We start from the raw sequence: 12,477 nt of genomic DNA, 5'->3' as shown, positions 1-12,477 counted from the left end.
TTCATTGTCAAATAATGCAATAATTCACCATATATTCATAGTTTACTTATTAGTCTCTTATTCCATAATTAATTATAATTCATCGAGTTCATAATTCACATATTTACATATAATCACATAGAGCACATAAGGAAATTTAATTTTCACATAAAAGCACATAAGAGAATTAGGCCTTTTAAGTGTTGAGCATGCTACCTGGACTGCGTTTATATCCAAACCATTCCGATTGTCGTTTCTTCTTTCGCCGATCTTTTTTTTCCTATCCTATGCAAACATATGGGTTTAGCTACTTTATAGCATCATAACACACATAAGTTTATAAGGAAAGGATACTACTATAAACTAAACCCTTTCCTCTTTGCTTATTTAATATCCTAAATGTAAAGCAATTCCATGATTCATCATCTAACTTCTAATATATCACCTGCACTGGACTGATTTCTTGTTAACATGCTATACTCATTCAACAAGCTTTAGAGGCGTAACCCGATATTTTCATATACCCCAGGAAAGTCTAGTTTAAGAAGCAACAAGAAGAAAGTGAAAGTGAACCGCCCCAACGTACCATCCAAGTCTGGCTCCTAAAGGAGCCAGACCCAGAATTGAATTCCCCCAGTTGACCAAGTAAATTTTATATTTCAGTCATTTCATTTTTGTTTATTTTATATATATCCATGTTGCTTGTGCTGAGCATGTGTAATTGTTTTCTTGTGTGTTCTTGATACGATCATGGAGGTCGTGCGTCAAGGATTTCAGCTACAGCTGGATTCAACCGAAAACCGTCCTATTGAGATGATATCCGAAAGCTATGAAACTGCCACCATTGTCTTCGTCTTGGAAACGGCTTCGCGTGGGTATCTTGAACATCCCAATCGGAGTCCGAATGAGGGAGTTATGGCGGTTTTACGGAAGTCGCGGAGAGAAGGCCGGGAGCTTCGGGAAAAACGCCCGACCGGGCGTTTTGGGCCAACTTTATATTTTTGGACCCATAGTATAAATACCTCTTGATGTCATTTCTTTTCCTTAGGTTTTTGCTGAATTATATGCTTGAGAGCTTTGTTTCCTCTTGGAGAGGGTTTCTATCCAATTCCTAGATTTAGGTTGCTTGAATCCATCAATTGCTAGTTCAAGCATGGGATTTCCATCAATTGCTAGTTCAAGCATGGATCAAGTAGAGGTATGCTTTGAGGTTTGTGGTTCCCTTGAAGATCTAGCCATGGATGCATGTTAGTTATGTTGTAAGTGCCTTAGCTTGCTTCATCAATGACTATGTATCACAATTTCCACCCTATCCAATGTTATTTCCTTCTTGTTTATCTTAGCTTCCTTATTTCTTGTTGGGTTGCCCTTTATTGATAAAATAGAAAATCAATTCTCAAAAAAAAATACCTAGATCAAGCATCCAAATTGGGTAAATTCTTGGGAAATGGATCACAAAATACATGGATCCACATCATTTGGTATCTAGAGCCTAGTACCCACTAGGTGTTTGATCTTTTGTTGCTTTGGGTTGGGTTATTTTTCCTTTTGGTCTTTTGTTTTTGCTCTGTTTTGTTGGGATGATCGGATTGATCAATTGTACTTAGATTAAGCTGAAATTTGGTGTGTATGATCTATGTTATGTGACCTACGTACCTGCAAAATTTCATCAAAAAATTCCTTCGTTTGCCTAGTTAACCGTGGAGATTAACATCATTGCCCTGTTTTGGCATAGTTGGGGAAAACCATACAAAACATATCCAATCATCAAATCTGACTATATATGGCCATTTTTCCCTTGATCTAGACTTGTTTGGGAATCTATCCACCAAAATTCATCCAAATTGGGCGCGGGAATCAATACCAAAAAAAATCATAAAGATCAGCCAAATTTCAGCAAAAGTGTCACCCCTTGTTTGTTTTTCTTTGACTTGCATCTTGCTAATATGTGTTTATGGCTTTGTCTTCTTGATTTTGTTGACCAAGGAGTATACCTTGATTGATCCACCTCAAGCACTTAAATCTTGGAATTGGAGTTGTGAGTGTGAGTGAATCCACCTTTCTCACAATATTCTAAGCCTTTGTCGAGAGTTATTGGGGAGTGATTTGAGGGGGGTTTGGGACATCAAGGTTGAGTTCATCTTCTTAAATTCTACTTTCTTTTATTACTAACCTCTAGGACTAGTTCCTAGTGTTTGTTTGATTTGTAGGTACTTACTCTATGCCTCCTCGCACCCGGTCCAACAAAATGGCGGGGACAAGTGCGGAAGGGGAGGAAACAAGCATGACTCACCCTATACCCGATGGGGACCTTGTGAGCATGATGGCCCGAATGATGAAGGAATTCAAACAAGAGATGATGATCCAAATGGATGTGCGAGCAAAAGACTCCATTGCTCGATCAAAAGAATCCGAAGCCCGCATGCTTGCCGCCCAAAACACATTATTTGAGGAGTTCAACACCTTGAAGGGAGGCCGCACATCTAGGACTCCTACTTCTAGGGGTAACCATCTACCTAATGTTGCCCCGGAGGAGATGATGGAAGAAGTGGTGTATGAGGGATGGCAACGGGGGAATGATAGAAATAGAGTCAATCACATGGAGAATGATCGGTTTGGGGGAAGAAATGGTGCTCATGGCCATTTTAAAGGTGACTATGAATCAAGGTACCATGGAGATGGGCTTGATAGAGGATATAGTGGGAAACGAGCTCCCAAGTCTCATGGAGAGTGGCATTCTAAGAGGGTGAGAGATCATGTTAGCCATAACGGGTTTGAGAGGCCAATTGAAGAAGAAGTCTCATATAAAGCTCGATTGAGGCCTACCTACCCACATGGTGGTGTTGACACAAACCAAAGAGGTAACTCATCAAGTAATTTGACTACATCCTCTTCTTTCCATATCTCACATAAGTCTCTTGATGTATATGGAAATATCTCCTCTTCGATGAGCTTAATCCAAATTAGTAGAGAAAAAGAACGAGAGAGAGAGAAAAGGCTTGAGATTGAATGTGAGTCTAAAAAGCCAAGAGAGCGTGACAAAAGACAAGAGTGTGAGGTGCAAAAGTCAAGAGAGAGTGGTGGGGGTGAGAGAAAAGAAAAATATCAAATGAGAGAAAAACCACAAGCACAAGTGAGTAAAGGGTGCTTGTTAGATTCTAAGGTCAACCTTGGGTGGGCACCAAATGATCCTTTGCCTCTTGCCCTTGGTGAGGAAACTAAACCCTTACCCACTAACACTTCTTCTATGTCTTTTTGTGTTCATGAATTTGTAGGAAATTTAATTGAAGGCATGGAAGTGAGGCATCATGTTGTACATGGCTTGGAAACTACTCACCCGGAGAAGGAACAAGAGGAACGAGGGCAAGTGGATGAACTCCTTGCCCAAGGTTCAAGTGCACTATCCTTATCTCCTTGTGATGTTTCATTGAATGAGATTATATTAGAGAAGCCCCTTTGTGTTGATAAATTTGTTATTGATGTCTTGTGTAAAAAGTGGTCTCATGAGCTTGAAACTTTGAATGCTAAATCTACCTTTGCACCATATATTGATCCTTTCTTGGTAAAATCAAGCATTGAGAGACATGACATTTCTCTTGTGGCTTCTACCTTGAATGTTGGAGTGACTTCCTTGTATGCTAAGATGCCTAAGCTTTCATTTGTTGGTAATTTTGAGCTTCATGTGTATGTGGGTGAGGATAGTAAGACCAAGAAGAGTAACGTGGATAATGACTTTAGAACTTGGTGTTTGCTATGTCTTCATTGCAAAGTGGTTAAACCCTTCAATGGGATTGGAGTGTTCTATGGCCGTTTTGTGAAGGATTTTTCCACTCATATGTCTCTTGTTGATGGTGTTGTGATTAATGACATAAAATTGCATCGTTCTCATGTTTGTGGTATTATTTTAAAATTGTTGGAGCATTTGTGTGGGGGTAATTTGGAAACATTTCTCTTGATACTTGATGTTGCTTCTCATAAGTTCCCCATGCATGATGTTGTTCTTACTCTACATGTTGTGCATGAAGGTATATGGATGCATTGCTCATATATTTTTGATCATTTCTTGAAATTGTTGGGACAATTGAGTGAGATCCCTTGTAATAAACTTGGTTTGTTGGTTGAGACACTTTCTTGCAAACTTAATGTGAATTATCATAAACCTCCTCTATATCCTGACCTAGAGTTTGTCAATTTATGGAAGAGAACTTCTTATTTGAGCAAGAATGGTGTGTTAATGATTGAAAATGATTGTTCGTTGCATGAGCGTGAGAATAAGATTTTTGTGCTTAGGCCTCTCTTGATAACTTTCCATTTTGCACCATATGAGGACCCTTTCTTGTATATGCCTTGTCTTGATGAGAATGCCAAATCTTTTGTGAAGATGTTGAAGGACATGGGTATAGATAATGTGGAAATGTTTGAGGCAAAAAGAGTCAAATTGTGTGAAGCTTGTGTCTGGCATAATACTTGTTTTCATTGCATGACAATCAAGCCGTTTAGTGGGGTTGGTATCTTTTATTGTCATTTTGTCAAAGACTATGCATCACATGGTTTTGTTTGGGACTTCAATGTAAAAGATTGCCTGGGTATTTGTTTCAACATAGCTTATGTATTAGTTTTGAGCTTGTTAGAGTGTGTCCACCGTCGTGGTATGGTGACTTCTATTAGAGTCGTTAGTGGTCTTAATCTCTATCATCCTACATGGATATTTGATTTGATCTCGTGCTATTTTATAGGTGTACGGAATCCGGATTTGAGGGCAAATCCTTTCCAAGAAGGGGAGGATGATATGACCACGGGTGCTCGACGTCAAGGGTCCTCCCTTCGGCGTGAACCATGGGTTGATTGGGGCCCAAGGATGAAAGAGAAGACATGCCAAGGATCCAATAAAGCTAGAGGGCCTCCCGAGGATGCGAGGAATAGAGAAGGCTCGGATTTGAGGACAAATCCTTTCCAAGAAGGGGAGGATGATACGATCATGGAGGCCGTGCGTCAAGGATTTCAGCTACAGCTGGATTCAACCGAAAACCGTCCTATCGAGATGATATCCGAAAGCTATGAAACTGCCACCATTGTCTTTGTCTTGGAAACGGCTTCGCGTGGGTATCTTGCACATCCCAATCGGAGTCCGAATGAGGGAGTTATGGTGGTTTTACGGAAGTCGCGCAGAGAAGGCCGGGAGCTTCGGGAAAAACGCCCGACCGGGCGTTTTGTGGGCCAACTTTCTATTTTTGGACCCATAGTATAAATACCTCTTGATGTCATTTCTTTTCCTTAGGTTTTTGCTGAATTATATGCTTGAGAGCTTTGTTTCCTCTTGGAGAGGGTTTCTATCCAATTCCTAGATTTAGGTTGCTTGAATCCATCAATTGCTAGTTCAAGCATGGGATTTCCATCAATTGCTAGTTCAAGCATGGATCAAGTAGAGGTATGCTTTGAGGTTTGTGGTTCCCTTGAAGATCTAGCCATGGATGCATGTTAGTTATGTTGTAAGTGCCTTAGCTTGCTTCATCAATGACTATGTATCACAATTTCCACCCTATCCAATGTTATTTCCTTCTTGTTTATCTTAGCTTCCTTATTTCTTGTTGGGTTGCCCTTTATTGATAAAATAGAAAATCAATTCTCACAAAAAATACCTAGATCAAGCATCCAAATTGGGTAAATTCTTGGGAAATGGATCACAAAATACATGGATCCACATCAGTTCTCCCATTTAGCCCAATCTATGGTCTGAGTGTGAGAAGTTTATGTGTTCCTTCAGCATGTGTTTTCTCTGTGATAAGGTGGTTATCTCCCACTTAGCCCAATTCTTGGTCTAAGTGTGAAAAGTTTTTGTTTAGATTCCGTATGTTATTTCCTGTTTTATGTCTTTGTTTTCTCTCACTTAGCCCGTTGCTCGGTCTAAGTGTGAGAAGTTTTATTGTGTTTTTTTATTATGTGCACCAACTCCCTCATTTCCCCCCTTCACTAGGATAGCTTGGGAACAAGCTGGAGTGAAGTGGGAGGGGGTGGGAGAGTTAGTGCAGTGTGTGCTCAGCATGTGTTAGAGTCTCTAAGTCTAGGATTTAGTTTTCTTTTTAGGATCTATGTGTTAGCATGAACTGGTGATAATAATAAGGCAAGATTCTCTTAGTAAAAGTAATTGAGAATAGGATGCATGCAACTTTGAGACCTCTTTCTTTTAAAAGTTGAAATCGGTTGGAGGAGGCAAGAATGATAGAAGCTGCCTTAACTAACCTAATTGTGAAGCCCCACTACTGATGTAAGTTAAAAGTCTTAACATTGAGTGCTAACATGATAAAAGGGGTTGCTACCTGATGCTTAGAGAGAAGAATTTAGAAAGGAGATTAAAAAAAAAAGGTTTCATACCTAGAGGTATAAGCAGGACAAAGTCCAGAGGAGGAAAGAAAAAATAAATAAAAATAATCTAGAGGTATAAGCTGGACGAAGTCCAGGAAAAAGAGGCGAAGAAACAATTATCATTTGCTTTCCAGTTTACTTTTCGTACTTTCCGAGTCCTCGCTGTTCGAGGCTCGGCTCTGTTTCGTTATTGTCGTTGAATACTCCGTATTTTGGAATGGATGTCGCTACTTTTGTTTTGTTTACCTTATTGCTGTGTTGTGGGTTTGATTTACTGATTATTGTTGGTTGATTTGAGTTTGGAGTTGGATTGTGAGAAATTTGTTGTTGACTGGTTGAATCTACGTAAACTTGTGAGGATCGGTGATAAACATGGGATTTGGATGTTTTTAAGGCCTAGATTTGGCTCGTTTTAAATTTCAATCTTGCAAATTATGTTCTTAAATTGCATATATTATATATTTTCGTATTTTGATGTGTTTGTTGATAAATGATAGAAAAAGATAGAAAAAATGGTGCAAAAAGGCCAAGGTACACAGCCTCTGTTCGAGACCATCTGCCAACTAGTTTGAAGTCCAATCAGTGCTTAATACATAACATTCTCTTCATTTTCGAAAGATCTTCGCGTGGGTACCTTGAACATCTAAATCGGAGTTCTGTGGAGAAAGTTATGGCCATTTTACGAATGTTGCGCAGTGCAGTCAAAAGCTGGTGGAAATTTAGGCGGAAATTCACGGAAGAAAAGAAATTACTATATTGGGAAGCCAAATCTCTCCTATTTCTTGTAGGCCACGAAAATTATCAAAAATAAACTTTTTTCCATCCTATAAATACCTCTAACCTAATTCATAATCTTCATCTCAGAGCCTCCAATCCTCTCCATCCCTATACTTCTTCCATCCCATATTCCACATATTATTGTTCCATCTTCCATTGGAGCGGAACTCTGCAGATCCAGGCAAGAGAAGACTGAAGATTGCATAATTCAACCTTGGGTTTTGTGTTTTGTTTTGTTTTTCTTCATATCTAGTACTTTTTGTTGTTTTACTTGTCTATGAGTATTAAACATCTTTTGTAGAATTTTTGGTAACATGCTATGATTATAAGTTATTTATTCAATTGTTTTTCCTTGGTAGCTCTTGTAGTTATTTCGATTTCTCTTGTGCTTATACATTTGTTTGATTGGCCATCTTATGAATGCATGTGGATTTTACTACAAGAACTGAGAAGTGAGTAATCTAATTTGAAAGAGGAGAAATTGACGTCTTTGCCAATATAATCGAGAGATTTGAGCCTTTGAATGAAGCAAATTTATCTTAGGAGCTTTTAGGAGTTGTTGCCTTAGTTCTAGGAAGGACACTTCGGTTCTAGGTAGCAATCTACAAATTGTATGCTTCGAGAGAAGATATAATTTTACATCTGTGATAGCTTAGTAACTCTAGAAACCGTAATTCAAGGAAGTCTTTTGGATATTAGCTTTTTGATTGTGGTTCCTAAACTTCTACATTCTTCAGCATGTTTTATATATTATTTTTTATTTATTTTTTAATGTTTTTTTAGATATGTATTTATTTCTAGTTTAAAAATTCCAAACCCAAAAATCTCGTGTCTCTAAATAGTATATGATGCTTAGTATATGATAGACAGTTGCAATCTTATTCCATGTGTTCGATATCTCGGTACTGACCTTTAGCTATACTAGATCTACCTTGTATACTTGCAAGTATTTTTAGTGCTAATAAATAGTGCATCAATCGGAGATGGAAATGATGTTTGATTGTTGTGGATGGCTTGGATCCGGAGTGGATTAAGCGTCCCATGGATGGATCTACTGATTTCGCTTGATTTTGTTGTTTAAATTCTGCATTCTTGTTTGCCTCATCTAGTAGTCGCAGATCCGCATTAGTTTTACCTGTTCTTCGTTTCTATCGGTTTAATTTTGTTCACCTTGTTTCGATCTTCGTTTTGCTCTGTTTTTCACTGGTTGTTTCATGATAAAAGTTGGAGAAGTTGATGTCGCTGTTAGTTAGTCCTTAGGTTAGTTATTTTGCAGCTTTTCAGTCGTACTATGCCATTTTGGGGAATGGTCCCCACGTCTAAAGATCCAGTAATTGCCTTGCTTTATTCTGTTTATGCATGCTAAAGATCCCGTCTAGATCTAGCTGTTAAGATAAGTTCTTTAAATTCCAAAGTCTAGGATGTAAGTCTCAACCCCAAAAATTGCGTGGCAGCAGCCAAAAATAGTTTCCGGGTCTTTGAACATGTTTACTTACGCATCCATCTCTGTGGATTCGATCCCTACTTCCTTGTACTAATCTTTTAGCTAAAGCGGGTTGAGGGTTTTGAAGGGGGTTAAGGTAGTGATTGTGTGCCCAACGACAGATAGCTCAAGATTCTCTGAGTTCCTAGACCCAGCGTCTAGAGGATTTTCTGGATCGAGGGATTTTAATTTTGAACACTCTTTCGCTGACCATTAAACTCACAGCTCTTCAAATGGCGCCGTTGCGCTGGGGATGGATGGCGTAGTTTGTTTACGTGTTTGAGAATTTAGTGTATATAGTTTTAATTTCTGTTATTTGTTTTTCTTGACAGTTTATAAGCAAGGGCTCACGATTTGGGAACTGGAGTAACCCGTCTGGGTCGAGGGACGCTCAAGTCAGGTGGCAGGTTAAGGAATCAACATCCACAGTCACCACCAGATCAGGGTTTACGACAGTAGATCCATTTCCATTCGAATCAGAAAGTGAGAAGGAGTGGAACTCGTCACGAGAAGAGGACCCGAAGTCGTCTACAGAAACAGAGCACTCCGAAACCGAGGAGGAGGAAGACATAGATATAGCACACCTGGAGGATCCCGACCCGGAGATAGGTTCACTCACCGCGCATCTGGACAGTGAACCCGCCCATGCCATAGTCTCGAACCAGCGCCAGAGGACTATTGATATCAAGACAAATGTGTTGGGTGTTTTACCTACATTCTCTGGACGAAGGAATGAATGTCCTTACGAATTCCTAAACGAGTTTAGTAAGCTGTGAAGTATCCAAAAGCGACCCAACGATGCCACTGAGGAGGACTACCGCCTGCGTGCAGTCCCATTTACCCTTAAGGGGGAGGCTAATACTTGGCTGCTGAGGCTTCCACCAGACTCGATCAACACATGGAAGGATTTCAAACTGGAATTCCTGGACTATTTCTTCCCGTCCAACAAAACAAATGCCCTAAAGAAGGAGATTCAGGAATGCAAGCAGGATTACGATGAGTCCTTGAGTCAGTACTGGTCTCGTTTTAAGGGGCTGCTCGACGCCTACCCCAATCATAGGATGATGGAGGCTGAGACTTTTTACTTGTTCTATGAAGGAGCTAATCCTGAGTCGAAGGACTTAATGAATTCCTCGAGCGGTGGGAATTTTACAAAGAACAAGGCAAGTGAAGCACGTGAGATTTTGGGAAGGCTGATCGACGCAAAGAAGGCATACGACCACCCACGTATCATGAGGAGAGGTTCAGCTAACGCAATCAAGGAACAAGAAGGAGAAGGAGTTGGGGACATGATAGATCGGTTGGAGAAGGCACTTCTGAGTGCGATTAAGAAAAAGAATTCCCCGACCTCGCAGGAGAAAGAGAAACCGCCAGGTCCAGAGGAAAATCAACTCCAGCTCTGTTATGGTCCACCGTCCGATGGAGAGTTCCAAGCCCAGGTATATGCAGTGGGAAATTGGAATCAAAATAATCAGAATACAAGCTGGAATCAGTGGAGGATTAAGGAGGCACCATGGAGAGAACGCCACCATGGGGAAATAATCAGAATTTCCACACCAGAGGAACGCCACTGGAAATAATCAGAATTTCCAGCATACACACCAGGGAAATCAAGAGTCAGGGAGCCAGTTCGGCAACAATCAAGGAGGTTAGGGAAACAATCGCCCGAACTAGGGGAGTGGACCGAGCCACAATCAGGGGTCAAGTGCAAATCAATCGAACTATAAACCTTCGAGGAATCTGGATGATATGGTACATGACCTAGTCAGCTCTCAACAATACATGCAGAACAATATGCATACAAACAATGATGTGGTACACAAAATTGAAGATACACAACAGGAGCAGAAGTCTGCCATGGATATGTTGGCCAAGCAAATGTCGCAATTGGCCACGTCATTGAATGAGATGAGGGGACACGAGGGAAGGATACCAGCTTCAGTAAAACCACCTGATCTTGCAAATATTAGTCAGATAACTTTGAGGTCAGGACGGGGCTATGAAGGTCCGGTGATGAAAGAAGATGAGAGTACACCTCTTTTGACGAGCAAGGAAGGCAGGAAACTGACCCCTGACCTAGAGGATACTGAGATAAGGAATATCAGAGTGGAAGACGGTCTTCAAAAAGGGGACCTGGAGAAACCACTACCTCGAATGGCTGATCCATTTTTCTTAGACCAAGAGCCTGGAGTGGAGGTTGAGGAAGAAAGGAAAAAAGTCAGAGAATCGTCCGTCCCAGGTCCAGCAGGAACGTTGAAACGCATGAAGCCATTCCCTCATCGGGGGGGAAGCCAAAAAGAAGAAGGACGACACCGAAGACTTCATGGAGATTTTTGGCAAACTGGAGATCAACCTGCCCTTCCTACAAGCTTTGAAGCTTCCTATATTCAGTAAATTCATTAAGGAGTTCATAGCGGGAAAAACCAAGCCCGACGGGAAGATAGTAATTGGAGAAAATGTGTCGGTTGTGATACAGAAGAGGAGGATGCCATCAAAATGCACAGACCCAGGTATGTTCACTTTGCCCATTTCTCTGGGTGACATAAAAATTGAGCATGCGATGTGTGATCTAGGAGCCTCGATAAATGTGTTACCACTTTCGATATATAAGAAGTTGATAGAGGTAAGTCTGGTTGATACGAAAGTAGTAATTCAGTTAGCCGATAGAACATGCATTTCACCCGAAGGTGTGCTGGAGAATGTGATAGTAAAAGTGCATGATTTCCTGTACCCAGCTGATTTCCATGTAATAAAAATGAGTGATACTGAATCTGCTGAGTCTAGCGGAGTGCTTTCAGGAAGGCCATTCTTACGCACCGCTAAGACTATTATTGATGTGTTTGACGGTACTATATGCCTAGACTATCATAGAGAGAAATACACCTTTAACATTGATGAAGCTATGAAAAAACCATTGGATGTGGAAAATTTGCATGTTGTTGATGTTATTAACCCCCTGGTCCAGGAGTACCTTGAGATCGAATTAATGCAGGAACAGTTTAACAATTTGGAGCTGAGTCAGTCTGTTGACAAGGAGGTAGCAGGATGGTGTGAAACCCTATTAACTCGGAACCTGACAGACGAACAGATTAATGAAGCGATCATGGCATTTTGCAACCAACCACTGTCATTCGAGTCTACGGGGTCTATTCAAGTGAGGGGCCCAGACGAGGGAACTGACTTGGGTGAAATGGCAACAGGAGGTCTGGAGAAAAACCCCCTGCCCCAGGAAGCCATCACACCAAAGAAGGAGTTGAAGAAACTACCCGAGACCCTAAAGTATGCCTACCTTGGGGAAGATGAAACATTCCCAGTGATAATCAACAGCCACTTGACAGCGGAATAGGAGAATGATCTACTGGAAGTAATCCGGAGGAACAAAAAGGCCATAGGGTGGACGCTCTGCGACCTGGTGGGAATCAGCCCCGACCTTTGCATGCATCACATCCGACTGGAAGAGGGGGCAAAGGCGCGTAGAGACCCGCAGCGTAAGCTAAACCCAAACATGAGGGAAGAGGTTCTGAAGGAAGTTTTGAAGTTGCTATCCTTGGGGATTATTTACTCCATTCCAGACAGCGAATGGGTCAGCCCAGTTCACATGGTGCCAAAGAAGTTGGGAATGCAAGTTATTGAAAATGACAAGAATGAGTTGGTACCTACTAGATTGGTGACTGGATGGAGAATGTGCATTGATTACCGGAAGCTTAATGAAGCCACCAAAAAGGATCACTTTCCTTTACCTTTCATTGACCAGATGTTGGAAAGATTGGCTGGAAAGCAATATTTTTGCTTCCTAGACGGATACAGTGGATACTTCCAGATATATGTGGATCCTGAAGATCAGGAGAAGACAACCTTTACCTGCCCGTTTGGCA

General features: G+C 40.9%; 1 protein-coding gene across 1 annotated transcript; it reads left to right on the top strand.

Annotated features, from left to right (window-relative positions):
• Positions 1–10,351: 10,351 nt before the first annotated feature.
• Positions 10,352–11,948, top strand: LOC125189880. The gene is made up of 3 exons (XM_048087105.1): positions 10,352–10,841; positions 10,972–11,112; positions 11,176–11,948. Exons 1-3 carry the CDS (start codon positions 10,352–10,354, stop codon positions 11,946–11,948), a joined length of 1,404 nt encoding a protein of 467 aa, XP_047943062.1.
• The last annotated feature ends 529 nt before the right edge of the window (positions 11,949–12,477 follow it).

This window comes from Salvia hispanica, chromosome 5 (genome assembly GCF_023119035.1).
Source record: "Salvia hispanica cultivar TCC Black 2014 chromosome 5, UniMelb_Shisp_WGS_1.0, whole genome shotgun sequence".
Classification (NCBI taxonomy): domain Eukaryota; kingdom Viridiplantae; phylum Streptophyta; class Magnoliopsida; order Lamiales; family Lamiaceae; genus Salvia; species Salvia hispanica.
The sequence above is the reverse complement of the archived record's forward strand: the minus strand, read 5'-3'. Positions and strand labels throughout refer to the sequence as shown.

Bases quoted from the DNA above. Each gene is read 5' to 3' on its own strand.
- LOC125189880 (XM_048087105.1), top strand. From the start codon at position 10,352: ATGGTACATGACCTAGTCAGCTCTCAACAATACATGCAGAACAATATG. The intron at 10,842-10,971 runs GTCCAGCAGGAA...CCTTCCTACAAG, and splicing joins CAGAGAATCGTCCGTCCCAG to CTTTGAAGCTTCCTATATTC. The intron at 11,113-11,175 runs GTATGTTCACTT...TGTGTGATCTAG, and splicing joins ATCAAAATGCACAGACCCAG to GAGCCTCGATAAATGTGTTA.